The sequence below is a fragment of the Zingiber officinale genome, chromosome 6B, assembly GCF_018446385.1.
Source record: "Zingiber officinale cultivar Zhangliang chromosome 6B, Zo_v1.1, whole genome shotgun sequence".
In the NCBI taxonomy this organism is placed as follows: Eukaryota; Viridiplantae; Streptophyta; class Magnoliopsida; order Zingiberales; family Zingiberaceae; genus Zingiber; species Zingiber officinale.
Window position 1 is genome coordinate 27,502,164 of NC_055996.1, and position 27,136 is coordinate 27,529,299.

The window sequence follows — 27,136 nt, forward strand, 5'->3', positions numbered from 1 at the left end:
TTAAAGTCATCAAATTTGTTAGTTGACAAGAATTGGACTGCCAAGGTGGCTTTGCTTCCACCCCACTGGGGCTCTTTCTCACTTCTAACATTTACTTATCAACTCTATTAACTACCTTTACCTTAAATAGGTTGGTGATTTTGGACTATCATGCTTGAAGCATGAAACATATTTGACCACCAAATCGGGGAACGGAATGGTACTGTCCTTGTACCTTAACAATGAATACAGTTATTGAGGTAGCGGATTATTCATAAAGCTTAAACATTTCTTTTTATTCTTGTTGTTTTAGCCTCAATGGGTGGCTCTAGAAGTTCTTCGAAATGAACCTTCAGACGAGAAGTATGTTCTTGTATTAATTCTGCTGGCATTTCAGTTCACAATGATGTTCAATTTAGTAATTCAGGAGGGATTACTAATTTCTTCTTCTCTGGGGAAAAAAGTAGGTCAGACGTCTATGGTTACGACGTGATATTGTGGGAGCTCACCACAAAAAAAATTTCGAGTGTGACATTTTCAGATATTCTACAAGTGTTGTCTATGTTGCAAGTTCCTAGTGTGACATTTTCAGGCTTCTTGTGTTATACAAGCATACTGTCCGTTGACAGTTTGAATCAAACCTTTGTGCAAATCCAATAAAAGTCTCTTCAAAGGAGCAGCTAGCTTATCGATCACAGGGTTTTATCTGCTTATCGATCTTTTGCCCGAGAGATATTGTCGTCTATCATGTTATTGATATTGCCCGAAAGATATTGTCGTCTAGCTGGAAGGCGTAGCTAGATGGCAATGTGCATACTTAGCCACAGGCTTCACCAGTTTCTCAGGGATTTCGACGTTTTTGGTACTTATATGAACTTCTTTGGCTACATGAACAAGCTCCAGAGCAATCTCTGGTCCACTGATTGAATTATTTAAATGCATAATAAATTCCTTGTCATTGTATTCGAATTCATATTATTATTGTTAATTATAAAAATGTATAATTATTTTTTCGCCCTGGGAATTTTTGCTATGATCATTTATTATTACGATTTTTAAAAACACTGGATTATCAAATAGATGCAGTGGCCGCTGCAGCCTAGACCTATTCGACTTGACCAAGGAGACAAGGCGGTGTGCAGGGTCTTTACCTTTTCCTTTGCTTGCAAACAAATCTTCAATCATTCCTCTACGAAGCCACTAATTGCAGTCCATTAAAGAGCATCATTTAATTGCAAGAGACGATTATAAAGACGATTATAACCAATTGCAAGATCAGTTCCAGATAATACAATTTTCTTATATAGTATACATCTTAAAGATCAGTTCCAGATAATACAATTTTCTTATATAGTACACATCTTAAAGATCAGTTCCAGATAATATTTCCAATTACAAGAGACGATTATAACCATCAAGCAGACATACAGACAGTACGCTAAAACTATTAGCATTAACAATATTTTGATGCAAATCATTAATTCTCAAGGTGCATAGCAACTCTACCATAGCAACAAACCACATCATGAAAATAATTTAGCTTAAAGTATCATTTTAATTTCGATACAACACTTGCAACCACACAAAATAAAATTAGTATTTAAAATTCAACTCATATAACGACTTGAAACAATATGCCTAATCATCATCATTATCATCACTGATCATAAGAGAATTCAACTAATGTTCCAGCTCTTTCAATGCATCTTTCAACTTAATAATTTTTTCAGTTTTTGAAAATTTTCTCTCTAAATTTGAACTTGACCTTGAACTTGAAGTTGTTCATGATATTTCATTTCGACTTGGTGCAAAGGAAGTTGGTGTAGATTTTTTATCTAAGTATGCCTCAAAAGCTTTTTGTGCCTCCTCTCTACTTTTGAAAGATTTGTATATGACACCCTTAAAGCGAATAACATGATCAAAAGCTTCTGCCCACGTTTCATAAATTCCCGATTCACGTCCAACAAATGCAACAAATGTTTTCCCTATATTTAAAATACCATTTAGAATCTTATAAAGACAATATATTAGAACTTAAATGAAATGATTACCATTGATTGGATATAAAGAGTCAAAGTTTTGCAAGTTTCCTATAAAATGTAGAACCAAAAGAATATAAGTTATCAAAGAAGAAATGTTGAAATCCAAATGAGACATGTCAATTTTAGAGGAATTTCATAAATAATCGATTAGTATAATATTGATGCAACCGATAGACAAAACATAACCTTTCCCACCTTATACAATTGAATTTCCAACATCTCAATTCCTATAATTGGAATAGTTGCATGGTGTTAGTTTCAATTTAACATTTTTATATTATTAACTAAATTTTATTCATAACACTTCATTGGACTAAGGAACCGAAGTTATAACACTTCATTTTTGGAAGATAAAAATAAATTAATAAAGAGTTTATAATTTGTTCATGTAAATAAACTATAAATATTGCAACTCTAATATGAGGTCATTGTATTGTATGTTTTAGCTAATCAAATTAAAGATCCATTAGAAAAATGCAACTATATACAAAGATCCATGTTGATTTTCTTGGAAACACTAGTGGTTATTATAGCTGCAACAAATAGAAGACAAGATCTGGATCCTGCTATTATAAGGTGCAAGGATTTACAATCTGGTCATCACTCATACTTTTATAATTCTCTAAACATGCTATTCAGATAGTTATAAACTGCATGTTGGGTTTCAACTTTTATTTTTCTTTCTTCCAACCGCTTTGATTCTACCATTATGTTTTCCCTACCAGATTTACAAACTCGTGTTGAGATAGCTGCTCAATATGCAAAGTACCTGTTAAAGACCGAATTACTACTGCTAGCTTCAGCTACAGAAGGGTATTGTAGTATATTTTTTTTTCCACTTCTATGTGCATTTGGTCATGAAAAGGCAGAGGTACTCCAAGAAAAAATAGGACAAGGAAGCCCGCAGGACAACAACCTACCTTTCTCAATCTCTCAACAAGTTAGAAGATTTTTTAAACAAATAAAGCATTCGAGAAAATAGAGATGAACAAAGATCAAATAATAGAGAGGGGCACGACAAGGAGTCTTATAGAGAGGGGTTGGTGGTCGCGCGAGGCGATGAGGGGCACGAGCTGGAATCTTTGTGGTCGCGCGAGGCGGTTCAGTTCACAACGATCTGGAAGCTTCGTGCCCTAGGTTCGCTTCGAAGGTTTGCCGAGAGAGATCGCCCGTTTCTAAGCCACAAGGAGTTGGACGCTTCGTGGTCGAGGGGAGACGAAGGGCGCGAGGAGGAAGGAAGCCAACGAAAACACGAGGAGGAAGGCGCGCGGCGAGGACGGCGTGCCCTATCTTCATCCCTTTGGCTTGCAGAACTTGTCGCGACGAGGAACTTGTCGCGACGAGGAACTCGTCAGGGCGACGAGTTCAGCTCTGCCCTAGTCTTCGCGGTCGAGGGGAGGCGAGGGGCGCGAGGAGGAAGGAAGCCAACGAAAACACGAGGAGGAAGGTGCGCGGCGAGGACGGCGTTGGGGCGACGAGTTTGCCTTTGCCCTAGTTTCGTTTCAAACTTTTAATTAAAAGTTCACAAAAGTTCTGTGAAGTGGAAAGTCAAAGAACAGAAAAAAAAATAAATTAACCCACGTCACTGGTGCCAGCACAGGAGTCGCGCACAGGCGCGCTTTATAAGTCCGCAGGATATCACGATTATATATATATATATATATATATATATATATATAATTAATTAATTAATTATTGATTGTTTATTTTAAAATAATTTTTAAATTTTATTTGTTTAGAATTTTTAAAATTCTAAAGTCATAAAATTTAATTTGTTTCAAAATTGTAATTTGATAAAATCCAGTTGATAGAGTTAATCGAATTTCTTTCTATCTTAATCTCGGTAATTTTGCAAATTTATATATATTTATTTTATGACGCTTGTGAGCGTCATTTATTTAGGTTTTAGTATTTAAAATTTAAAATTTAGAAATTTGGTTATGGTATTAATGTTATTTTTTTTTAAAATTACGCTGATATATACACACCGATAAAAAAAAATCTTGTTATTCCATATCTCTTACGTTGTACCTCTCATATTTAATACTATAATTCAATCTTTAAATTAAATTTAAAGATAAAAGTTTAAATAACTTAACCGCGAGTAAAAAAAATTGAGCCAGGCTGCCTTTGTATATATTAAATTTACCTTTATTATTTTAATAGTTCTGATAGCACCACTCTTATGTAAACTTCCACCGAATCAGAAACATACAGGTCAAATCAGGAAGATTCTATATCGGTGGTTACGTGTCGGGTCACGAATGTCATGGCACCCATTTTCTCCCCACTAATCGGATCGGATAATTTTCGGGACCTTTTTATGGCGTTTCCGTGAATAAATCTAAATAATTGGATCAGAGAATTGGCGTGGAGAGATCACCTATCTCTGCTTCGGCAACAACAAAAAAATTCTAGTTGTCCTTTGGTCTGATTCATAGGGGCCACTTAAATCAACCGGTGGCATTAGAGATTGGCCTGATTGGTGATTTGTATGGGACACAATGTATATGTTCGGCTTGAGGTAAACCTACCAGTTCGTCGCGTCGATTATAACAGGACAAGCCACAGAGAGAAGACAAGCGAAGAGAAGAGAAGCGAAAAGCAGGTGGGGGATGATGGATTCTGACTACGGATTACCCAGAGAACTCTCGGATCTGCAAATGCACCGTGCGCTGTACCAGCCGGAGCTTCCGCCATGCCTTCAGGTCTTGCTTCCGCATTTTAGAACTATGTTTTTTTGTCTTTCTTTCGCCGCCATTTTTGCTCACCTAACTTGTTTATCTGCGATCCTTGCTTGTGTTTCTGTTCGACTAGGGATCAGTACGTTTTCTCTTTGTTGTGTGGGGTTATGCGGGGAAGTGCTGGATCTCTGTCGGTGCGGTTTATTCCTAACGGATCTTGTGGGTTTTGGTTCTTTACGAGTTTGATAGTGTTGGATGAAACTTTCCTTTTAGATCTCTCCCTTCTTCGCATGCTTTACGTACCCGATACTGTTTCTTGCTTGAAACGAGTGAACACTAATCCAAGGTTTCACTTGTTTGGGTTGTTGTCGTTGGGCACGGAGCAGTCTTCGTTCGTGTTTTATTTGCCGGTCTTTATTTAGGATTTAGTTTCTTTTACTGATAGGTTTTTCAGGACTATTAGGGAGATAAAGAAAGTATTCTTAAGAGCGTCGTTGTTCTGCGTGGGAGAAAATGTTTCTGATCTATTTAAATCTATTATGGTTATTCTCTTAGCAGTTATATATGCTAATACTTGTTCAATCATGTGGCAAATGTTTGATTTTGAGAATTCATTTGTCAGATTTTAATCAAAATTAGTTGAATGAAATTGTTGGTCGCCTTGGCCTCCATGTTATGGATAGTTTTACGGAATTGAAATGATTATGTTTTTTTTTCCTCTTTTGAATTCTTAAATTTTGAACCTATCAACTAGGGAGTTTTCGCATTTGAAACCTTGGACGATATATGTGGAATTGTTAGGCTGCCATTTTGCAAGGATGCTTTATTGAAACATTGTAAATATTTGTAGCAAATACTCATAGTTAGTAGTTGTCTATACTACTTTTCTTCAAAATATCGTTACAGATTAAAAAAATATGACAAATGAGTATTTTGCAGATTTTGACATGTAGTGCAATCAACATCCAGTTGTGTCAGTTCATTACAATGGGTTGTCGGATCATATGCAATGAGAATCATACATTTTTTTTATCTCATGCCATCAAATGTTCAGAAATCTCATTACCCACATTGATGTTTTAGATGTAGCCCTTTTAGATTGAGTCCTATATATGCATGTAATTATCCCTATACAATTTATGAAGAGAAACTATTATCTTTTAGCCAAACTTAACATAGTCTATTGGATTCAACTCACCCAGCATTCTTTTTTTTATTCAGCTGTCACAAATATAGCTCTTTTGATTGCCTGCAAATTCTGATTGTTACTATTCACATTTCATTGTAGTCTGTGAGATCTCTCTTGCATCCTCTCTGCAGGGCACTACAGTTAGAATTGAGTTTGGAGATACAACAACTGCTGCTAATCCCACTGATGCACATGTCATTAGCCAAGTATTTCCACACACATATGGGCAACCATTGGCACATTTTTTAAGGCCTACTGCCAACGTTCCAGATGCACATATCATAGTGGAGCAACCAAGTATTAGGTGCATTTCTATATATGCTCATCTTTTAAACATTGACATTCACTTAAAAAGTTAAAAGTACATGAAATTATTTTATTTCAGGCATATGGGATTATGAACCTGTCAACTTCACCACATATCCAACTACAAATTATGCACTACATGCAGGAAAATGTATCTTTGTAAAGAATTAGCAACTCAAAGAGGATATGCCTGTATGTTCTAAGAAAATTATAAAATTTATTCTAGCCTAATCTTTTCTTAGAGGCAAGCTAATGGGATTCAAAGGATCATGGAGATTGATGTGTGAACTGATGATTCAATCAGTTTAGAATGGTTAGAAGGGCACGACCGGAAGGAATTAGTAGGATGAAGGAAATTGGTAAATTCGGACCGAAGAATACAGAATATAGGTCAAGTAGGGAGATATTCTTACTGGGCAGCAATATATGTGCCTTTTCTGAAGCCTTGTGGGCTGTGTGTTTGAACAAGGATTAGTGACTTGGTCTGCCTAACCAGTTGAATCAGTCATTGGGAATCTGTCTGCCAGTTTGTTGAGTCATATGTAGTCTGGTTTTAAAAGTATTGATAGGAGAACTTATATCTAAGTATCAGATGTGATAGGGTACTTTTACTATCAACTCTCTGACAGTTTTGTGGTCAATCTGCAATTTATTGGCAAAAATGGAATTGTATGCATGCCAATTTACTGGCAGCTTTGAGGCATAAGTTTGAATTGCTAATTGCCATTTTAAAGTTGATAAATTTATTTAATTAGTTGGTTCTTCTTCATCTCTTGGGATGGATGTGTCTTGGCTTTATAACTCTTTTATACAAAGCAATTTTTTGTATTGTCCTTTTCTGTTGATACCTTTGCACACTTTCCAAGTTGTCTTAATTTTTTTTTTAATGTTTCAACCATTTTGCTTTTTTTTTTTTTGGTGTTGTAGGGTTGGTATAGTATTTTGTGGGAGGCAATCCCCTGGAGGTCACAACGTCATTTGGGGTCTTTATAATGCTATCAAAACTCATAACCCTAATAGTTCATTGCTTGGGTTTGTTGGTAAGTTTATCTACTATTTATTGGATTTTCTTAAAACTATAAATTAGCTTTTCTTTAACAATATCAGGCTCAGATTATTATACACCTCAACACTTGTGGTTTAGTAGGATTCGCCGCTTAACTCTACATATAATACTTGTTGGTCAAGTATAAATGATTACTTGTCTGGTATTTTACTCTTAACTATAAATTATTTACTTGTTGTAGGGTTGGTATATAGCATTATTTACTTGGTATTTTACTTTTTTTTAAAATCAAATAAGTACTTATTATCCAATCCTACATGTTTCCTATGCTTTTTTCTTTGGACTTTCTACAAGTACTGCAAAGCCTTCATTTTATAAGTCCTGATCCAATGGTGCATCGCGTTAAATTGTTTATTAATAATAATAATTTAATTTCTTGAATACTATCATAAAAGCATGCTGCTACAATATTCTCTCTCCCTTTCCTTTATTATGTTTTCCTCTTCCCTACTTATACATTACACTAAGAAAAAGAATCTTGCCATAGTTGAAGCCTCAAAAGGCACTGTTATCTGTCCATGCAATACACTTGTTTCTGAGGTTATTTTCTGTATCCATGAATGTATTAAGTCCATGCTATTTTATTTCTTTGAAGTTATTCTGTAAATAACCTTATTGAGTATGAATATTTTTTAAGATGTTTGTTGGACCTAACCTACATCTACAAGTGAATGCTTTTCCTCACAGAAATTATTTTTCTCAATTTCTAATTTGTATGTTTAAATCATATTTGTTTTGCTTTACTAACTTGTTTACTAGGTAGCTACTTGGATGATTTAAATGGTTTTATGATTGTCATGAATTGTTTTTGTATCCTGTAACCTTCTTTGATTCTCATTTCCTTGTATGTTGCAGGAGGTACCGAAGGATTATTTGCAAAGAAAACTTTGGAAATAACTGATGATGCCCTATCAACTTATAAAAATCAAGGTTTTTGAAGGATATCTATGAATTGACAAGTTTTTCATCTCCTACATTGGCACATCTCCTCTAACTATAATGTTTCCCTGGCTTTAGGTGGCTATGATTTACTTGGCCGGACAAAAGATCAAATAAGATCAACTGAGCAAGTGAATGCTACAATTTTGGCCTGCAAGGAATTGAAGCTAGATGGTCTCATCATTATTGGAGGTGTTGTCTAATTATGCAAAAGTACATATGTTCAGATAACCAGGATCAGCTGTTGATTGCCTTCTTTTTGTTATCATTCTCTAGGAGTTACTTCCAACACAGATGCTGCTCAGCTTGCGGAGACATTTGCCGAGTTAAAATGTCCAACAAAGGTTCTGATTTTGGCTTTGTTGACTTGACAAATAACTAATATTTTTTAGATCTGTTTGGTGATCTAAAGACTTTAACACTTTTGATGAAGATACTACTGTGTATTTGGTGAACCTTTGTGAGGAAAAGTTTGTCGTGTTAGACTACCTATGATTAAAATACATAGAAATTTTGTTGACAGGTGGTTGGGGTTCCTGTAACCTTAAATGGAGATCTAAAGAACCAATTTGTTGAAACAAATGTTGGGTTTGACACAATATGCAAGGTAATTTTTTGTGTGTGTGATTAATTATTATGTAATATTTTGTTATTTATGTTATTAGTTTCACGATACTATGCTCTTTGTAAACTATTCTAAAATGAATTGCAACTGGAACTCACATAGCATTCTTTTTATTTTTCAAACTATATTCTCCAATTGACATTGAGCTCTCCCTTCACACATTCCCTTCGTTGTGGTTGATATTGGTCAATGAACTTTTTTAACAAAACTTACTTCGTCATCCTATTTACAGGTTAACTCACAACTGATTAGCAATGTATGCACAGATGCTCTCTCAGCCGAAAAGGTACTGGCTTGCTTCCTGTTGCTTAAAATTTAAGCTTTGTGATAACCTAGGTTGGTCGTTCTTGATTGTTTTTTAACATAGCACTAAAAAAATGCCAAAAAAAGAATCCAATCTAGTGTTCACTTTAGGTTCTTGATTCTTTGCAATCATAAAAACTGTATACATGCTGTTATACCCTGTTTGTAAACCCATCATTTTGTCATTTCTACTGTGCTATTCCCCTGCGATGTCCATTCCCATAAGGCGATGTGTCACTTAAATTCTGAGGAAAATTGCATTAGTGCATTAGTAACAGTGAAGGAATTAGCTTTCTATCCCTTTGGTTCCATCACTTGTTCGCTCTTATATGAATTCATCTCTTGCAATCTTGCATTCATTACTGCTTCCCATTGAATGTACAAATCAGTTTTCTTCAGTAGCCCTCCACAACTGGTGGTTGACACATTTGAGAATTGTTGATCCACTGTATTGATAGTGGAATTGGAACTATGGTTTGCCTAGTCCACTGAATGCTCTGGATGTGAGCCTGGATCATTCATTAATGGGGAGAGCTTCAAAATGAGAGTTGATGCTCCTTCATGCTCCACTGTGTAGGAAATGGCATGTAGAGGTTTGTTGTTGATAAGGAGATGAAACTCTTGCACATGATGAGAAGGAAGACAACAACAACGTTATGGAAAAGCACACTCAATTATAAATGATCAGTCTGTGCTATTGGAGGATCGATTCATGATTTTATTAAGCAACTCAATCTCCAACAACAGCAAGACAGGTATGATTCTGGGATCCAAGAACACAAAACGTTTTTGTACCTCTAGGTTAGTGTTGATGATGACAAGCACTTTCAGGAGGCTAATATTTATGAAGGCAAACCTTGGGATTGTAATTTTGGAAACAGAGGGCATCAGATGAGGGAAAGGTAATGGTGGCCATGTCAAGGAGGTGTTTAATAGACACTAATTGCTATTTCAGTGATTTCCTCAATGATATTGAGGTGGTGGAAGTCAAGTTGGCTGAGATCATGGCTACAGCTGGCAAGGGAGACGAAGTGGATGATCATGCAACAAAGATTGAAGTTGCAGATCTAATCATGGTGAGGAGGAAGGACTTAACCGGTAGGCCAATATCCTGGGTGATACAGAGATCATGACTGAGGATTTTGTGACGAGGAACATTGCTTAACTTCCCTATCAAATCAGCTCCGAGGAGGTCGTGTACATGACTTTCCATGCCATTGTATCTTCCCCTGCTGATGAGTCCTTGATCCCAACTTGCCTGCCTTCAACTTCTTCCTCAAATTCCTCTGCCTTGATTGCTGAAGAGAAGTGTCAAATACCCTCAAATCCTCCTACCATGGTTGTATTGGTAGCAGAATGATATTGGTTATTCTCAAAAAGCATGTAACCCACTTTTACCTCAAAAAAAAACCCCAGCTAAGTAGGGCCCACAAATTTATTAACAACCTATCTACTCGCAGAGAAGGGATTCTATGAGGAAAAATCTACTTCCTCTCATCTGTCCAGTTGTGTAAAAGCCATTGTGGAAGAGACTTCAAGCTCCTTTGGACCCATACATTTATGTTTGAACTGTGCTAAAGTGGATGGTTTCTGCAGAAAGGGCTTGGAAGAAGCCATCTTTGCACTGGGCAAGGATGAATTAATGGTTGAGGGAGCAGGCTGCAAGGGTAAGGGCGGTGGAGGTCGGACGGGACGGGGGCAGATGAAAATGATAAATAGGAGGGTACATGGTTCATCCTCTATGTTGCATTGATTTGAATTGACATTAAACTGGTAACATTCCAAGCTAATAGAGTAATCAGTTGCTTAACTGAATTTTATCCCTTGTACTTTTGAGCATGATTCTTTTCAATTTTTACGCTATTTGAAAGCTTGTTATTACTTGTTTAGCTTTCTTTTGTTTCTTCAACGTATTTAAGACCTGAATTACTTTTCAGTATTATTACTTTATTCGCCTGATGGGCCGCAAGGCTTCCCATGTAGCTTTAGAATGTACTCTCCAGTCACATCCCAATCTGGTCAGTTCTTATGTTTAATGACATTTATCCGTCCTTGTCAATTTTTTTTTCTCATATTTTGATGTGGATTTATTGTTTATTGATTCCAGGTCATCCTAGGGGAGGAGGTCACATCATCTAAATCTACAATTTTTGATATTACAAAACAAATATGTGATTCAGTCCAAGCCAGGGCAGAGAAGGGTAACATGAGGACTATCTCTGGATCTACTGATCTATGTATCCTTTACTGATTTACCAATCACTTCTGATACAGACAAATATCATGGCGTTGTCCTTATTCCGGAGGGGCTTGTGGAGAGTATACCAGAATTATATGCGTTGCTTCAGGTAAAATAAACCCACTTTATTATACTTCCATTGCTGATCAGATTGAAGCTCAGAAACTTATTTCTGTTTTATATTATGGTCAAATTGATTAGGAAATTCATGTTCTTCATCGCCGAGGAGTGTCTGTTGATGATATTTCATCTCAACTTTCACCTTGGGCATCTGCTCTATTTGAATTCTTGCCGCCATTCATCAGGAAACAGGTCTTCTCTTGAATTGCTTCTTGTGAACAGGAATATTTTTAGATGTTTATATTTATTCCTACATTATGGTAAACATTTCCTCAAATGTTATTAGTTATTTAACAGCATCTTGCATACTGCAGTTACTTCTGCATCCAGAATCTGATGACTCTGCACAGCTTTCCCAAGTAAACATCTAACATTTTGACAGATTGAAAATATATGAAATGAGTCTTTTTCATCTCTTACACTTAATGCTTTTTCTTTCTAGATTGAGACAGAGAAACTTCTTGCACAGTTAGTTGAGACAGAAATGAACAAACGTTTGGTAAGTTCATCTCAAATTCAAGACATCCAGTTCTTAGAGAATTTTTGGTGGGCTGAGTAACGTTTTTCTTTCTATCAAGTGGTTATATTCCTGTTCTTTATTTTCTATGATGCATCTTTCATCCTCTGTGCAAACAGTTTAACTTTTTATTTATTCATTTGTTTAACAGAAAGAAGGTACCTACAAGGGAAAAAAGTTCAATGCTATCTGCCACTTTTTTGGATATCAAGCTCGAGGATCCTTACCATCAAAATTTGATTGCGACTATGCCTTTGTAAGTCATACATGTTGCAGCTCTGGTATCTTTAAGTTTCTCATCTGAGCTGAGACATCTGTCAAATTAATGCTCTTTTTAGGTTCTTGGCCATGTGTGCTATCACATATTAGCAGCTGGTTTGAATGGGTACATGGCTACCATTACAAATCTTAAAAATCCTGTGAACAAGTGGAAATGTGGTGCTGCTCCAATTACTGTAAGATCTACTACTCAATCAACTTGTTACTGAAACCAAATCCAGAACCAAACATGATCTTTGTCTATTTTCAATATTTCGACTCAAATTGTAGTTTGTACTTTGAAAAACTGTATCTATTTTCAATATTTTGACTGAAATTGTGTTACACTTTAAACAATGTTAGTTTATTCCCCAAAGTTTGTTCTACTATTATGCTTTGTTAAGTTGAAATTGTCCTTTAAATAATATAGATAAACTCATTGCACGGAGTTCTTTTTTTGTTGCTAGGCAATGATGTCTGTGAAGAAACATTGGTCATGTCATCCCGGAGTCACCTCAATTGGAAAACCTGTCATCCATCCTGCCACAGTTGACTTGAAAGGAAAAGCATACGAGTACGTATATCGAATCTTGCAGATCCTTTATAGGAAATTTCTATTTTATCATTTGCTCAATAGGCATTTCTCTTCTGTTGAATGAAAATGCATCTGGCCGGTGTTAACCAGATATTCCAACAAATCTTCACTTTGTTATAGTATAAGCTAAATAATTTGTAGAATCTTCATTTTTAGAAAAATAATACAAAGTCGTTTATTTTGAATATTTGAGTTGAGGATCTCGGTGATAATTTCTTCCTCCATTTGTGAACTATACATTTACATGTTGTCTTCAATCAACCTTACCTGAATTTGTTTTCCAGGTCACTAAGAAACAACTTTTCAACGTTTCTGATGGACGATATTTATAGAAACCCAGGACCTCTCCAATTTGATGGACCTGGTGCCGATGCTAAACCTATCACATTGTGTGTTGAAGATAAAGATTACATGGGCAGGATCAAAAAGTTTCAGGAATACCTTGATGAGGTTATTTTTTTCATGTCATTTAATGAACATATTTTGTTACTTTTGCATTATGGTCATTCTATTTTATCTATCCTTTGCACTGGTATCATGAACTACTTTCCAGTAAATTATTACTGAAACTTTTCTGTTCTATTTCACTGGATTCTACCTGGTTACCTTTCGCTTAGGACTATTCTTCTGTGCAACCCATGATTCTGAGAATCAACTTTAAAATATCCTGCTTATTTTTTATTCTATTTTTGATCATTTATAGGTAAGAAGCATTGTGAAGCCCGGCTGCTCACAGGAGGTCCTCAAAGCAGCTTTAAGCGCCATGGCTTATGTGACTGAAGCCTTGACTTTAATGTCTTCCTCTCCAAATGTGCAGAAACAACATTCAGAGCTCTTATTTTCACCATGAACTCTTCTCGAGCCTTTTCTCTTTTATCCTCCAATCAATTTTACGAACTGATGATGATATTTTATCGCCTTTGTTTTTTTTGCTTCGCTTTTCCTTTCCTTTGTGTCATCTTACATGAGCCCATCTTATGCCGGGATCGCAAATAAGAAACAACCCAATTTCTTTGAATGGTGAAAATGTAGGTTTGTTGAGATACTGAGAAAGTGGTAACATAGGAGTTTCGTGATTTTGTTAAAATTCCATAGTTTGATTCATAGCAAAGAATAAAAAGGTTTCTTATTGTAAGCCATATTCTATATTTCTAACGATAGAATTTTTTTAATTAAAATGAAAGTATGATTAATTTATAGTGCTAATGAAGGAAATAAAGATTCCCGAGACTATGGTGTTGCGTCAGGATATTCAGATTGTTATTCAGGTACTCGCAGTTTAATTTCTAATTATGATGTATTTATAGAAAAATTTCTTTTAAATGGAGAGCGCAATCAATCAAAGGATGCTGAGCTCAAAGAATGTTGAGTTTTTAAGGTTGATTCGAAAATTTTTATTGGGCTCGAAAAGATAAGTGATAGATAATAATAGGAATAATATTATGAGGGTAGTTAAGTAATTATATATAAGATGAGCTATCCTTTAGATAAAAAAAATTAAGAAAGTGCTCTAAGTGGATTTTTAAATCAATTGTTAATTAAAAAAATTATCTATTAATTAATTAAAATTAGAAGTGGATCCTAGATGTGTGAGAAATTGAGATATTTAATGGATCGAATCCGGATCCGGAACCGGATGAAGGATGAACGCAATTGAACTTCGGAGACCGCCATTGTTAAATTGATCCGCATCATGTCGAATCGGGTTCAGGTATCGAACCACATCGGGCGAGTTGATAGTTATAATTCTCTCCCTTCTCTTTCGTCGCTCCCTTCCTTCGCTTCCAAGTTTCCCGAAGCCAATCCAGGCGAGAGTCGTCCTCCTCGCTGCTGGCGCTCCGGCAGATACTAGATCTCCGACTAAAAAGGCTAGGAATGCTCGGGATTGACAAATCTTGATATTTTTCGGAATCTTGACGACGGCGCCTCCTGTTTGAGGGAAATCCGGCCACGTTCCGGCTCCGAGGTAAGATTCAAGAAACCTCGACTTTTTGTCCTCTCAGTTACGTTTACTCTGGACTCAACTGTAATCCTTCCTTTGCCTCCCTTGTCTTCCTCCGCCCTTCGGAATGAAAGAATCATGGACAAAGATGCGTCAACGATTATTTTTATTTTCTTTTGATGATGATCTAGTGTTCTCAGCTCAGATCCGGATCCGGATTGAACGATTTTTACTGGAAATATATTCCTTTTCGTAATCTCTCGAAGGGGTTAGGGTATTAAGATCTATTGCTTATTGCAACACTCATGAAACAAATTTAATAATCAAAGATCAAAATATAATCCACAATCGTTTGTCCTCTCGATTTTGTTTACTCTGAACTTAACTGTAGTGCACCTTGAAGCTAGTAAATATCAATTGATAGTGGTTGCTAAAATTTGAGATTATACCACTGTAACTAGCACTTTACAGCTAAATATCTTAAACAAAATCTTTATTTATTAAATCTTGATTTAATATGAATTCTTTAGCGCGTATGGTTGAAAAATTTATAGTTACTTGAATTCCTTTGCTGACATGTAACTTGTGTTTCTTTAGCAGTAAGTATTGCTTGACAAGGATTTTAATTCAGTAAATTCCTTTTTGTCTTCAGATTTGCAATAAGGCAACTTTATTGTTTCAAAAGCATGTGTTGTTAGCTTAGTGTTCAATGAATTACGTGACTGTTTTAGCAGACGGGTATCCTGTTGGGGCTACAAGAACTCAAGAAGCTACAATGAACAATAAACCTTTGGTCAGACTAAACTGATTTTCATTATGTTACTTTCTTGAATTACACATATAGGTCTGTGTGAAAATCACTGCCACCCAGTTTGGACAGCTTGACAAAGACAACTGAGTTTGTTAAGATGATGATGAAGATTTTGTTATGATTTGGAAAGTGAATGTTTTTGATAGATATTAATAGCCCTTCCAAGTGCATCGTTCATCAGATCCTTCTTTTAACCAACCCTAATATTTTATGTTTTGGAATAGGCTTGACTTTTGCTTCTAAGTTGCTGTTAATATGCTCAACATATTAGCACACGAGTTTTGCTGAATACTGGTCATTGATGATATGTTAGTTGAAGATATTTGCTTGTCAGATATATGCTACATAAACACATTAAGTTATGGGTAAGTGATAACAAAGTTTAAGAAATATGAAATGACGAACATCTCAGAAAACTTAAGGCACAAGGCAATGTGCATCTAGTGGTGGAATAAGTAAACAAATTTAAATAAACAAAAGTACTAGTTGACATTTTGTATGATTTCAATCTGGGAGTTATGGACTAGATAAATTGGAGAAAGAAGGTTTCAGAGAAGAATTAATAAAAAAAATATTGAATAGATATTAGTCACTTCCTTTTTCAATGAGACTAAATCTGTTATCTCTCACATTTCGATAAGGTAAGCATTGGAGTTTGGACAATAGGTGATCTTATATCGTCTTGTCGATATATCAAGCATTGTCTTTGAATTTAGACAATAGTAGAATATTTTGTTTATTGTGGATCAATGCTTTTCACGCTCTTGATCTTTCGAAAATGTGACTGCAGCCACTTTCTTATGCACAATTCATACAACCACAATAGCTCAGTCTTCTTGGGTAGCCTCAGTTCATCTTGGACAACATGATAACAAAATTTCATTCATCAAATGAAGTACAGCCTGCATGGCACACCTAGATCCTTGACTTGGACAAGCCCTTTTTTCCTGATGTATTTTTGTGCTTCAGGGCTGGTAAATTATTATTCAATAAAGATGATGATGGAGAGTGGTGAAATTGAGAGTGCAGATGATGAAATGCCTTCACTCGGTCGACAGCAGTATAGACCTGTCGTTTCTCATGAAGGATCTGCTGTCCAGATACAGTCCATGGAGTCGAGATCTTTCCCAGAGATATCTTTGAAGTGAGTTCCTCATTTAGCAATAATTATTCTTTTCGTTAATTCTCTTCATTTTAGAATGGCTGGCTTCACTTTCTACTTTATTGATATTAGTTAAAATGATAAACTTCAACAAGAAACTTGCATGATTTTGATGAACACAATTTAGTTTAAAGTATTTTTGATGTAATTTCTTTTCACAACATGGTATATGGTACACTATGTTGTATGTCTGTATGGCAGCATCAGGAATTGTGGTTCTATCCATTTCATTGGGATAGTGTTGGTGCATGTTAGCTGTGTGTATTATCCTTCATTTAAACCTGCCAACAACTGTAAGTTAGATCACATTATGATTTCAATTCAGATTCCAAGTCTTAAATAATTAAAGTTCCACAAATGGTTTAAAGTGTGTGCAAATAAGCATACAAGGACAAGATGTGCTGTTATTTGAGGGGTTTGATGCACCTGTAATATAGTTAGCATTGTTTATTTATCATTCCATCCAAGTACCGGATTGACCATACCTTTTTCTGCTAATAGTGGCCAGTATTATGTAGAATATGTGAGCATGTGAAACTGGTATCAGTTTGATATATTGACAATATGTATCAAGTGCCTGTATGCAATGCCACTTTGTATCTGATCAGTATTGAACCTTTCATGGTGTATACACATATCTACTAATATTTATGGCCCAAGGATTATTTCTATAGAGGATTGGTGATTGATGAACTGGGTTGTAATTCTGCCCTAATATTTCAGCACTTTTGTACTTAGTATCCTCGAAGAACTCTTCTTTTAGGAATATATAGACAAATGAGAGTGAACGTAACCTTTGTGATTTGGATTTTATTTTGCCAACTGCAGTGTATGCTTTTTCACTCTCCACTTAAGCTTCTAACTTGTTGGGTGCAATTGAATTTCAGGTGAGCTTACTCACCTTAACCATTGGTTTAGGTTAACGTGTGATTCTTTTTTTCCTTCTAGGTTAAGAATATTCTTAGCTGAAAATGGTGTCCCTTTGAAATGTCTTGGCTTGAATCATAACTAATGTCTGCAAGCCATATTTATTATTAAATTATGATGTTATCATTAGCTAGGCTTAGGTTGCCATCCATGATCCATCTGAAAGGATATTATTTAATTTCATAACGCTTAAGTCAAGAATTCATTGGGAGTTACTAAATTTTTTTGGTTTGGGTTCAACCATGTATTGTTCTTATGAGTTCCCATTTTACCTGGATCAAAGTGAGATATTTTAGTGTCATTAGGGTAATTCCTTACATGCCCATGATGTTGTTGCGACCTTTTGATTTTTCTCCTTTGAATCACTTCTCCTATATTTGCATGCTGGTTTATTCAGTATAGTGTTTTCAATAAATTTTGGTGCTATTCATAATATCGATTTTCAGAAGCAACTTATCTACAATTATTGTATCTTCAGTTTTCCTGTGTATATGACAAGCATAAGTTTTCTGTTGATCTTGTGGGGGTTGATTGATGAAAAACATACATTTTATATACATTGTAGGCCAATTAGGACAGCATCACATACAGAGAATGCTCCAAATACATTGGAGGGGCCCTCCCATGGTCCTGATGTGCCTAACAACTTCCCAAGGGAATCAAAGTTGGAACTATTTGGTTTTGATTCTCTTGTTAATATATTGGGACTCAAAAGGTATGTGATAAAATTGACATTTTTTCCCCATCATTTTTGATACTCAAAAAAGTACCAAATTGGTGTTTTCTGTATATTACAATTGCATGTGTATGTTTGATATGTTGGTTTAACCAGAGTCTAAATTTCAGTTCACTGCTAATATCAAACCTTTTGAACTGATATGTGTTGGTCTGTATGGTATTTTAAAATTGACCAATACACATTTTACACTTTGGATCAGCAATTAAATACCTTGATGTTTATTTTCTTCAATTTTTAATTGATTAAGTCATTACAGTATGACAGGGGAACATGTTCCAACACCCACTAGCCCGAGAGATGGTGATGAAGTATCTGTTGTTCTCGGGAGCCCAAAGGTGCTTAAGCCAGAATTTTGGTTATAGTTGCTCTGCACTTGCTTTCATTTAGCTAGAAAAGTTGTAAGCATAATTTTTAAGTACTGGTAGATTTAGGTATTCAAACATAGTATATCTTGCTCTACATGAAGTAAATCTTAGTATGACAACATGAATTCAACCCTTTCCCATATGGCTTTGAAAGAAAGCAACAGATCTTCTTTCACTTTAACCCCTAAGTATGAAATCAGCCTGAGAGAATGTTCTAACATTTCCAGAAATATCGACTATCTATGTCAATCTCATACCATCAAATGTTTCTCCATGTGTGAAGAGCAAGGAACTGAGCTGCCAAATATTTGTAGGGTGAAGAGAACACATCTTCTAGAGCTTTCAGGAAGATGGAATTCTAGAACCTCAGTAGAATTATTTGAAGATGAATGTGATTTTTATTGATGATATATAATGCTTTTAAGCTTGTTTGTAATGCAGAAATTATGACTACATGTTGTATCCTAATGCTTTGATTGGATGCTCGTAATTTTTGATGCAAAGGTTAGCTGCTTTGAATTTATATTAAATGGTGTATCCTAATACTTGGTTGGATATTCCTAAGTTTTGATGCAAATGTTAGCTTCTCCCCATTTGCTGACATCATATATTTAAGCCTCCTTTGGATGCTTCTTCTTGAATCAGTCTAGTCCCATCTTCTCCATGTCTTCCATTTCCATTGCATTGGTTGCTGATGTGGCTGGAAAGTACTTGGCATCATTACCCTTTCAGATAAGGTGCTTATCCTCAAGCACTAAATTGTTCAAGTTTTTAGGGTTCAGTTTTATACCCAATAACTTTTTTTCAGTGTCATCAAATTGATTTGAAATATGAATAAATCATAAGATAGACTAGGCCTATTCCACTCCACTAGGAGAGGTCAGAGCATTTTTTCCATCTTTTTAAGCTAGACATAGCTCCTATTTTTAAATCATACTTGTAAGTGGATAGAGGCGACGACTACACATGCAAGATGTAGCATGACTAAATAAAATGGTTATGTGTTTTGTTGGAGGTATTCACAAAAGTCTAGGGTGTAATAATGTGATGATATATGGATGTCATTGTCATAATGTTGACTTGCTCGATTGTTAGTGAAGGGGAGGCGACAATGATGGTGGCAGTAGAAAGGGCAGGGAATGAAATCTCGAGTCGTGCCGCCCGAAACAGACGATATTTACCGTTTCGACACCGGACTAGCACCGACACAGCACACGCAATAATTTTGTGTGTGTCATCGCGTGCGTCACGCGCACGCAACAGAAGGAAGAAGGAATCAGGATGCAGATTTATCCGAAAGGAAGCATCAGCGAAAGATTAGGGTTTAGGGCAAAGTGACGCGGTGGCGGCAGACAAGTGGGAGAGGTGGATTTGCGATGAGAGAAAGAGTTGAATTTTATTAACTTGTTAAATTATATATAGAATTTCTAATTTCTAATTAATTATTATATAAATTATAATTATATATTTTATAAATTAAAAATTAATTAAATAAACTATTAATTAATTAATATAATGATAATATATAATTTTATTATTTTTATTTAAAATATAAAAATAAAGTAAAAAATAATATATAGTTTTATATTTTAAAATAATTTTAAAATTAAATTTTAAATTACTTTTATAAATTAAAAATAGATTAAAATTTTATAAAAATGTTTAAAATTGTCTAAATAATTTTTAAAAAATTAAGTGTTAAAAAATTTTAAAATGTATAATTATTTCAAATAAATTTGATTTTAGAATGCAATATATATATATATATATATAAACTATAATATTTAATATATATTATTTAGAATATTTATAACTATAATTATAAATATATATTATATAAATTAATAATTAAATTAATAAATAAATAATTTATAAAATTGTTATATATAAATTAGGAATAATTTGTATAATTATTATAAATAATGTTTTTTTTTTCTAAGAATTAATTTGATTTGAGATTTGGAACCATAAATATCAACATACTTAGTTCTGTACTTTTAATTCTCACTTCCTAAGCATATGAAATACATATTTTTATTAGAAGTTTTATAAGGTTAAGTTACACTAAATTAATATACAACTTATTCTTAAATTATATATATAAGTATCCTGTGGTAATTCTGATGTGATCAACCAAGTCAAGTTAGGTTCTGTTATTGTTTAATCCCTATGCCTAAGTGTGCAGGAACTTAGGAGCACAGGAAGTCGAGCGAAAGATGCAGCTAGCGAGAAGGCGGCACGGGAGAGAGTCGACGGGCTCGGTGTGTCCGAGGGACGAGAAGTTGGAGTGGAAGCTTGCTCGAGGAGAAAAGAAGCTGAATTGCCTTATGGAAGGCGCCTTCCATGGCTTGGGAGGCGCCTTCAATGAACAGTGTGAAGACGCCTTCCTAATGACCGTTGGCGAAGATAAAACTTTATCTTCACACGGATAAAATTGCCACGCTGGAGGCGCCTTCCACCCTATGGAAGGCACATTCTAGCCTATGGAAGGCACCTTTCTGCCTCGGATAGAATTTTTCAGGGGCTATAAAATGACCCCTGGAGCTAGGAATAATTGAACAACTTTTATATTCATTTCCTAACACATTTCTGAGCGTTTAACGATTGTAATAGGCTTCTCCGCCTACACGAAGGAGATCTTTTCAGTATTTTTTTCTGTTTTGGATTAACAACCATTTAAGTTGTAACCAAGTAACTCCTTAGTGTCTTTAATTTGTTAGTTGTTTAATTTCCTTTTTATAAGTGTGCTACTAATTTGAGTTGAAAGATTGAGAAGGGTTTTGTTTTATTTCAACAAGCAATTCACCCCCTCTTACCGGCCCGACCTATTCCAACAATATATATATATATATATATATATATATTCATGTTTCCAAATCTCAAATCAAATTAATTCTTAGAAAAAAAAACATTATTTATAATAATTATATAAATTAATCCTAATTTATATATAACAATTATATAAATTATTTATTTATTAATTTAATTATTAATTTATATAATATATTTATAATTATAGTTTATAAATATTCTAAATAATATATATTAAATATTATAGTTTATATATATATTGAAACCGTATCGGCATGACATGATACGATACCGAAACTGTATTATTCCAGTTTGGGACCGAAATCTTGACAAGGGTTGAGATTTGAAACCTTGAAAAAGGGTAAAACATGAGGCTTACAAAAAAACTGTGGCTTTCTCCTCATGTGGATGAAGTTGGTGTTTGGTCATTATGTGTCACAAGTGGTGTTCGATCATGTCTCATACGATTAAAGTGACTAGGAGAAGGCAACTTGCAGAAGTGATCACTTATTGCAACCTATGGAGATTGTATCTGCAGTCACCACTTAAGTCTGAGGAGGCTAGCATGAGAATGTATGAACCAAAGGTGTTGGGCATTTGATTGTTGCAGATGCTGAGGTAGTTTCTATTTGTGAAAGGTGATTATTATTGCCAAAATGAAACTGAGACCCTTTTAAGCGGGCATTAATTCTTAGGCAAAAGCTATGTTTGGTCGATGATGGTCCCTCTGCACCTTGTGCTTAATAGGACTCTTTCAGATTCGAAACTGTTGTATTAACTGTCAGACAATGCATCCAAGAAGATCTTGGCGCTTGGTTATACCACTCAAGTCATGAAGCTAGTAATGCATAGAAGAATGCCCATTTTTGGTAATTGTTGTGTAACAGTACACATGTCACACAAGATAATGAGATATTTGACAACGTGCTTGGGGCCTGAGGAAAATGACTCCCTTTGGCAAACAAATCCACATAAGGAGCTCCACATGCTATTGAAATAAATAACTTCATGACAAAAAGTATTAGGGCAGGTCCTGCTCGATGTGCTTTTGTTGCTGCAACAAGGTCCACAACATTGCTCTGTTAGTCGATCAACAGAACTGCATCCACCAGCAACACTGATGATGCATGAGAAAAAAGGTTGCATGGTCAGTGCAGGGAGTCCATTATCAACACACATGATTCACCTTTAGAGGAGAAACATCATCGAAAATATTGGGAGTGTGTTTACATCTTGGAGACTAGAATCAATACGCTGCATGCAATCATGGCGGGATAGAGTTACACCACCAGATCCAAGTTGGCCACATTTAGCCCCTCCATTGGTCACACTGTCCAATGTATTCACATCTATGTGGGGGAATGTTGACGACAATGTGCAGTGTGTCATGCATAAGTTGTCTTTTGTCCTGTATTAAACCTTTAGCTTGCCCTGAAGTTTTTTTGTTACACATGTAACACATCAGTTGGAAGGGGAGCCTTGGCGCAACGGTAAAGTTGTTGTCATGTGATCAAAAGGTCACGGGTTTGAATCCTGGAAACAGCCTCTTGCAAAAAGCAGGGTAAGACTACGTACAATAGATCCTTCCCCGGGACCCCGCATGGAGGGAGTTTCGTGCACCGGACTGTCCTTTTTATGTAACACATCAGTTGGAATAGAACGGTGTTTGTAAGTTGTCTCTTGAGAGAAATTTCTTTTGAAGTTTTTCTTTCTTGCTTTTTTCCTCTTTAATTCTTCAAGCTTTCAAACACCTTTTTATCTTTATCATGACACCTATATCACCTGTAAGCCTTTTGCTTTGTTATTTTGGTCGTAGTACCTCATTATTCTGTTTTCCCTACTAATAATTCTACTATTCTAGTGAAGATGATCCATTTGGTAGTTTAGTGATATCCTGTTGATTACTTTATAGGTGCAGTGCCTTGCCAAAAACAAAAGTAATATATTATAGTAGTCTGAGAAATCTGTGCACCTAACTGTTTTCTGTTTCTTCATTGTGGTCTCTTTGTCTATATCTTGTCATTTTAAATCAGGCGATTGTTAGCTATAGATGATTATAACTATATTGCTCTTTAAAATATTGGTGGTTCTTAATTTTTCTTTTTGTAGGTTGTCGGCCCTAAGTCAGGGACTTTGATGGGTGTTTTTGTTCCTTGCTTGCAGAATATATTGGGAATCATATACTATATCCGTTTTTCCTGGTAAAGTTTATCATAAATTGTATCATACTATCTTTTCAATGAGAAAATTTACTGGATAAATAATCAATATTGTAACACAATAGCTACATTACTTGTATCTAACTAGCGAATCCAAGAATCACAAGAATTAAATACAGCTTATTCAGTGACTGTCCAAAAATTATTAGCAGATGATCAATCTTAACATATTTTTAAGAATAGATTAGACTTGCCTATTCATAGAATGTGGACGATTATTTTCATCAGTGCTCCCATTGCAAAAATAAGCTCTGATTTTCAAGGGACATGAGGCAAACAATTGATAGCTAACTTTTATATTAGGATATTGGTATATAAAAAGCACTAAGTGGCGTTCAACATCTATTTCTCCAGTTTGAAGTCAAACATACACATGAGCCCTGTTTAGAATAGTCAACAAGGACTATTTTGATCCAAATCCCAACACCTACATCCACATTTCATTCACATGTTATTTAAGCTGTATGTGAACATACACAATCATAGTTTTAGTGTGTTCTGTGCCATAATCTCTGTTGCCCTTCTTTTTCTCCCTGTTTCCTTCTTCCTCATCCCAAATCATCATTTCTCTGTCCCATCACTCTCCCTCTTCCTGATCTGCCTGCACAGACCTTGGTCTGCGGTGGATGCCTAAACCTCATCTTTTATACGGATATAAGTATCTGTACTGGGATTCTGAGTTTGCACAGTACATGATCTATCACGTTTTGTCTGGTATCGACCTTCTCATTTTGATAATGTAAGGTGGAGTTCATTGCAACTGTTTCATTGGTAATACTCTCAGACCTAGCACTTGTTAAATGCATATTTAATGCATCACTTGGATTTTTTTTTTTCCAAAGATGCGGAAATCAGCATAATCAAAACAACAACACTAGTCAGTCGAACAGATGAGTATCTTTTAATAGATATATATTTGATGTTGAGCTTGGTGAACAACTTAATGAAATTTCTATGCTCTTGATGCATCAATCGATTTGAAAATATCATGTTCACACAAGTGGTGGTAGTATATTACTTGCTCTGATGTCGTTTTACTATTGTTTAATTATTCCTGCTCAAATATGACCGAAATTTCCCACATTGTTTAATGGCTATTTTTTGGGTTTTTAGTCTTCATACATTTGTTCTCAGTTTCATTTAAACTTATTGAGATGACAATCTTTGGTTTATAGGATTGTGGGAATGGCTGGCATTGGTGAGGGTCTTTTATTGGTTGCGTTTTGTGGATGTTGCACTTTCTTAACATCAATATCACTGAGTGCAATTGCGACAAATGGGGCGATGAAAGTAAGCATTTCTTTTCTTATTTCATGGGTTTCGTTGGTTGACAAACTTACATTCGCAGGACAGTAAGCATTTTTGGGACATCAGCCAATAAGCTTTTTTTTTTTAAAAAAGGATTGGCATTCTTCAATATGCATGAAATTACTAAGTGGAAAAGGACTAAAGCTTTAAAACCAAGTCAAATGAGTCTTAGTAGTTGATCTTGGTTGAGGAAAACTGATTTTTTTTATTGAGCCTTAGTTATTATGAAGCGTGAAACTCAACCTAAACATGACTCATGACTGAATATGCTATATCGTGTCTTAGATGTTCTGTTGGTTCATTTTGGGTTCCGTTCTTTGATTTATAACTATGATAATTTTTGTTTTTATGCTCAAGTTTTGATACATGCATGCTGTCTATTCAGTATATGATTATTGGTTGAATAATCCTCAAAACCACATTTGACTTTGAACACTCAGGGTGGAGGACCATATTATCTCATTGGTAGGGCATTGGGACCAGAAGTTGGAGTTAGCATTGGATTATGCTTCTTTCTTGGCACTGCAGTTGCTGGTGCTATGTAAGTCTATTCTGATTTCTGTATTTGTCTGGGCACTTCTCTAATCCTAAGATTCAATTATGTAAGGTAATCACAAAATATGCAGTAAATTTGAATACTCATGCAGATCAATTTCTTATTTCCCAATAATAGTTTATAATTGTTTGTTGTAAAAACATATTCACTTCTTAAAAAAATTACAACTTTAACAATAAAAACCTCTCCGACTTCAAATCTGAAATTTCTTCAATTCGCTGAATTTACAGTTTATAGAGGACTAGAGAAGCTCTCATTTTTTCATTGCTCATTCTAGCGTTCTACTTGCAAAAAAGTATAAATTACAAGTGTAAGCCATTATAAAACAAAATAAATATGCAGGTTACAAATGATTGAAGCTAAAAATTAAATAGAAGAATAAGCATGTAGTAGTAATTTAATTAATTATTAAGTCAACATAAGAGACCGAAACATAATTAATTATTAAGGAAACAATTAATTACAATAAAAGGTTGATTGTTATTATTAATAAGTCAACATAAGCATCGAAAGGTACCAAAGCCATATCATTTTGATAAGAGACCAAAACTTTGGCACGACTTAAAATTTTAAACCTTGGGCAGTGTTTATATCCATCAAACTTATCCTAGGGGGTTGATGTCCTAGATTATTCTACTATAATTTAAGCTTAAGTACATTAGGCTATAGTTATTCAATTCTATCAACTTAATGGGGGTATTGTGATTTTCCTGATTGATTCAATGATGTTATTTCCTAAATGAGTCTATCACTGCTGACTTGTCTCATGAAGTTTTGGTTTAGTTCTTCAGATCTATCAAGTTAATGGATTAACTATTTGCTTTTTTAGGATCATGGAATATGTTGCACGTTCATTAAAAATATAAATCAACTTGGAGGTTCCATGGTAGGAGTTAAGCCAAAGATAATTTGATAGTATTCCTTTTGGTCAATAAGCCAAGTGTTCTTTTTAACTCTTGCGTGCATTCTGTAATTCTTCACTTTTAATACGGTTTTAGGTATGTCTTGGGAGCTGTGGAAACCTTTTTGGATGCTGTGCCTGGTGCTGGGTTCTTTAGAGGTAAATTTAGGTTGTTTCACTGTCAAATTTTTTACTGGCTGAGGGAAAAAGGCTTGAAAAGAAAACCCTTTGTTAGATACACAAGTTGAGGTTTAGGGAACTACTTAAACATATTATAACACAGCCACCAGATTGATCATTATGTGACTGATTATGTGCTAGTCTTTCAAAAATTAAAAACATTTTTGACTGATTAGTTTTCAAGAAGATAATTTCAACTTAACTTTCATTTAGTTGGATTGGCAACTCTAAAAGACTAAACATATAAAGCTAAATTTATAACCATTGTGTAATTTTATTTTTTGCAAACTTGTTTTATGTATAACAGGGACCAGTACTTTTGTAATATTAAAAATTCTGATTCCTTGTGTTTC

General features: G+C 34.9%; 2 protein-coding genes across 5 annotated transcripts in view; both read left to right on the plus strand.

Annotated features, from left to right (window-relative positions):
- The first annotated feature begins 4,387 nt into the window (after positions 1-4,387).
- LOC121992295 (pyrophosphate--fructose 6-phosphate 1-phosphotransferase subunit alpha-like) lies at positions 4,388-13,880 on the plus strand. The gene is made up of 19 exons (XM_042546580.1): positions 4,388-4,729; positions 6,026-6,198; positions 7,128-7,240; positions 8,122-8,196; positions 8,284-8,397; positions 8,482-8,549; positions 8,729-8,812; positions 9,063-9,116; positions 11,071-11,151; positions 11,241-11,334; positions 11,408-11,481; positions 11,574-11,684; positions 11,807-11,851; positions 11,935-11,991; positions 12,161-12,265; positions 12,348-12,464; positions 12,735-12,841; positions 13,147-13,312; positions 13,566-13,880. The coding sequence occupies exons 1-19, from the start codon at positions 4,637-4,639 to the stop codon at positions 13,710-13,712; spliced, it is 1,878 nt and encodes a 625-aa protein (XP_042402514.1). The 5' UTR covers positions 4,388-4,636; the 3' UTR covers positions 13,713-13,880.
- A 717-nt stretch (positions 13,881-14,597) lies between these two features.
- Positions 14,598-27,136, plus strand: part of LOC121992296 (cation-chloride cotransporter 1) — a 51,718-nt gene continuing 39,179 nt past the window's right edge. The window contains exons 1-8 of one of the 4 annotated variants that reach the window (XM_042546581.1): positions 14,598-14,828; positions 16,585-16,759; positions 18,270-18,419; positions 18,700-18,778; positions 23,729-23,820; positions 25,014-25,128; positions 25,587-25,687; positions 26,701-26,762. In XM_042546581.1, the coding sequence (XP_042402515.1) occupies positions 16,611-16,759; positions 18,270-18,419; positions 18,700-18,778; positions 23,729-23,820; positions 25,014-25,128; positions 25,587-25,687; positions 26,701-26,762 (748 nt within the window). In that variant the 5' untranslated portion in view covers positions 14,598-14,828; positions 16,585-16,610. Of the gene's footprint in view, positions 14,829-16,584; positions 16,760-18,269; positions 18,420-18,699; positions 18,779-19,249; positions 19,546-23,728; positions 23,821-25,013; positions 25,129-25,586; positions 25,688-26,700; positions 26,763-27,136 lie in introns of those variants that run through there. The other 3 variants (XM_042546583.1, XM_042546582.1, XM_042546584.1) reach the window with 3 other exon arrangements.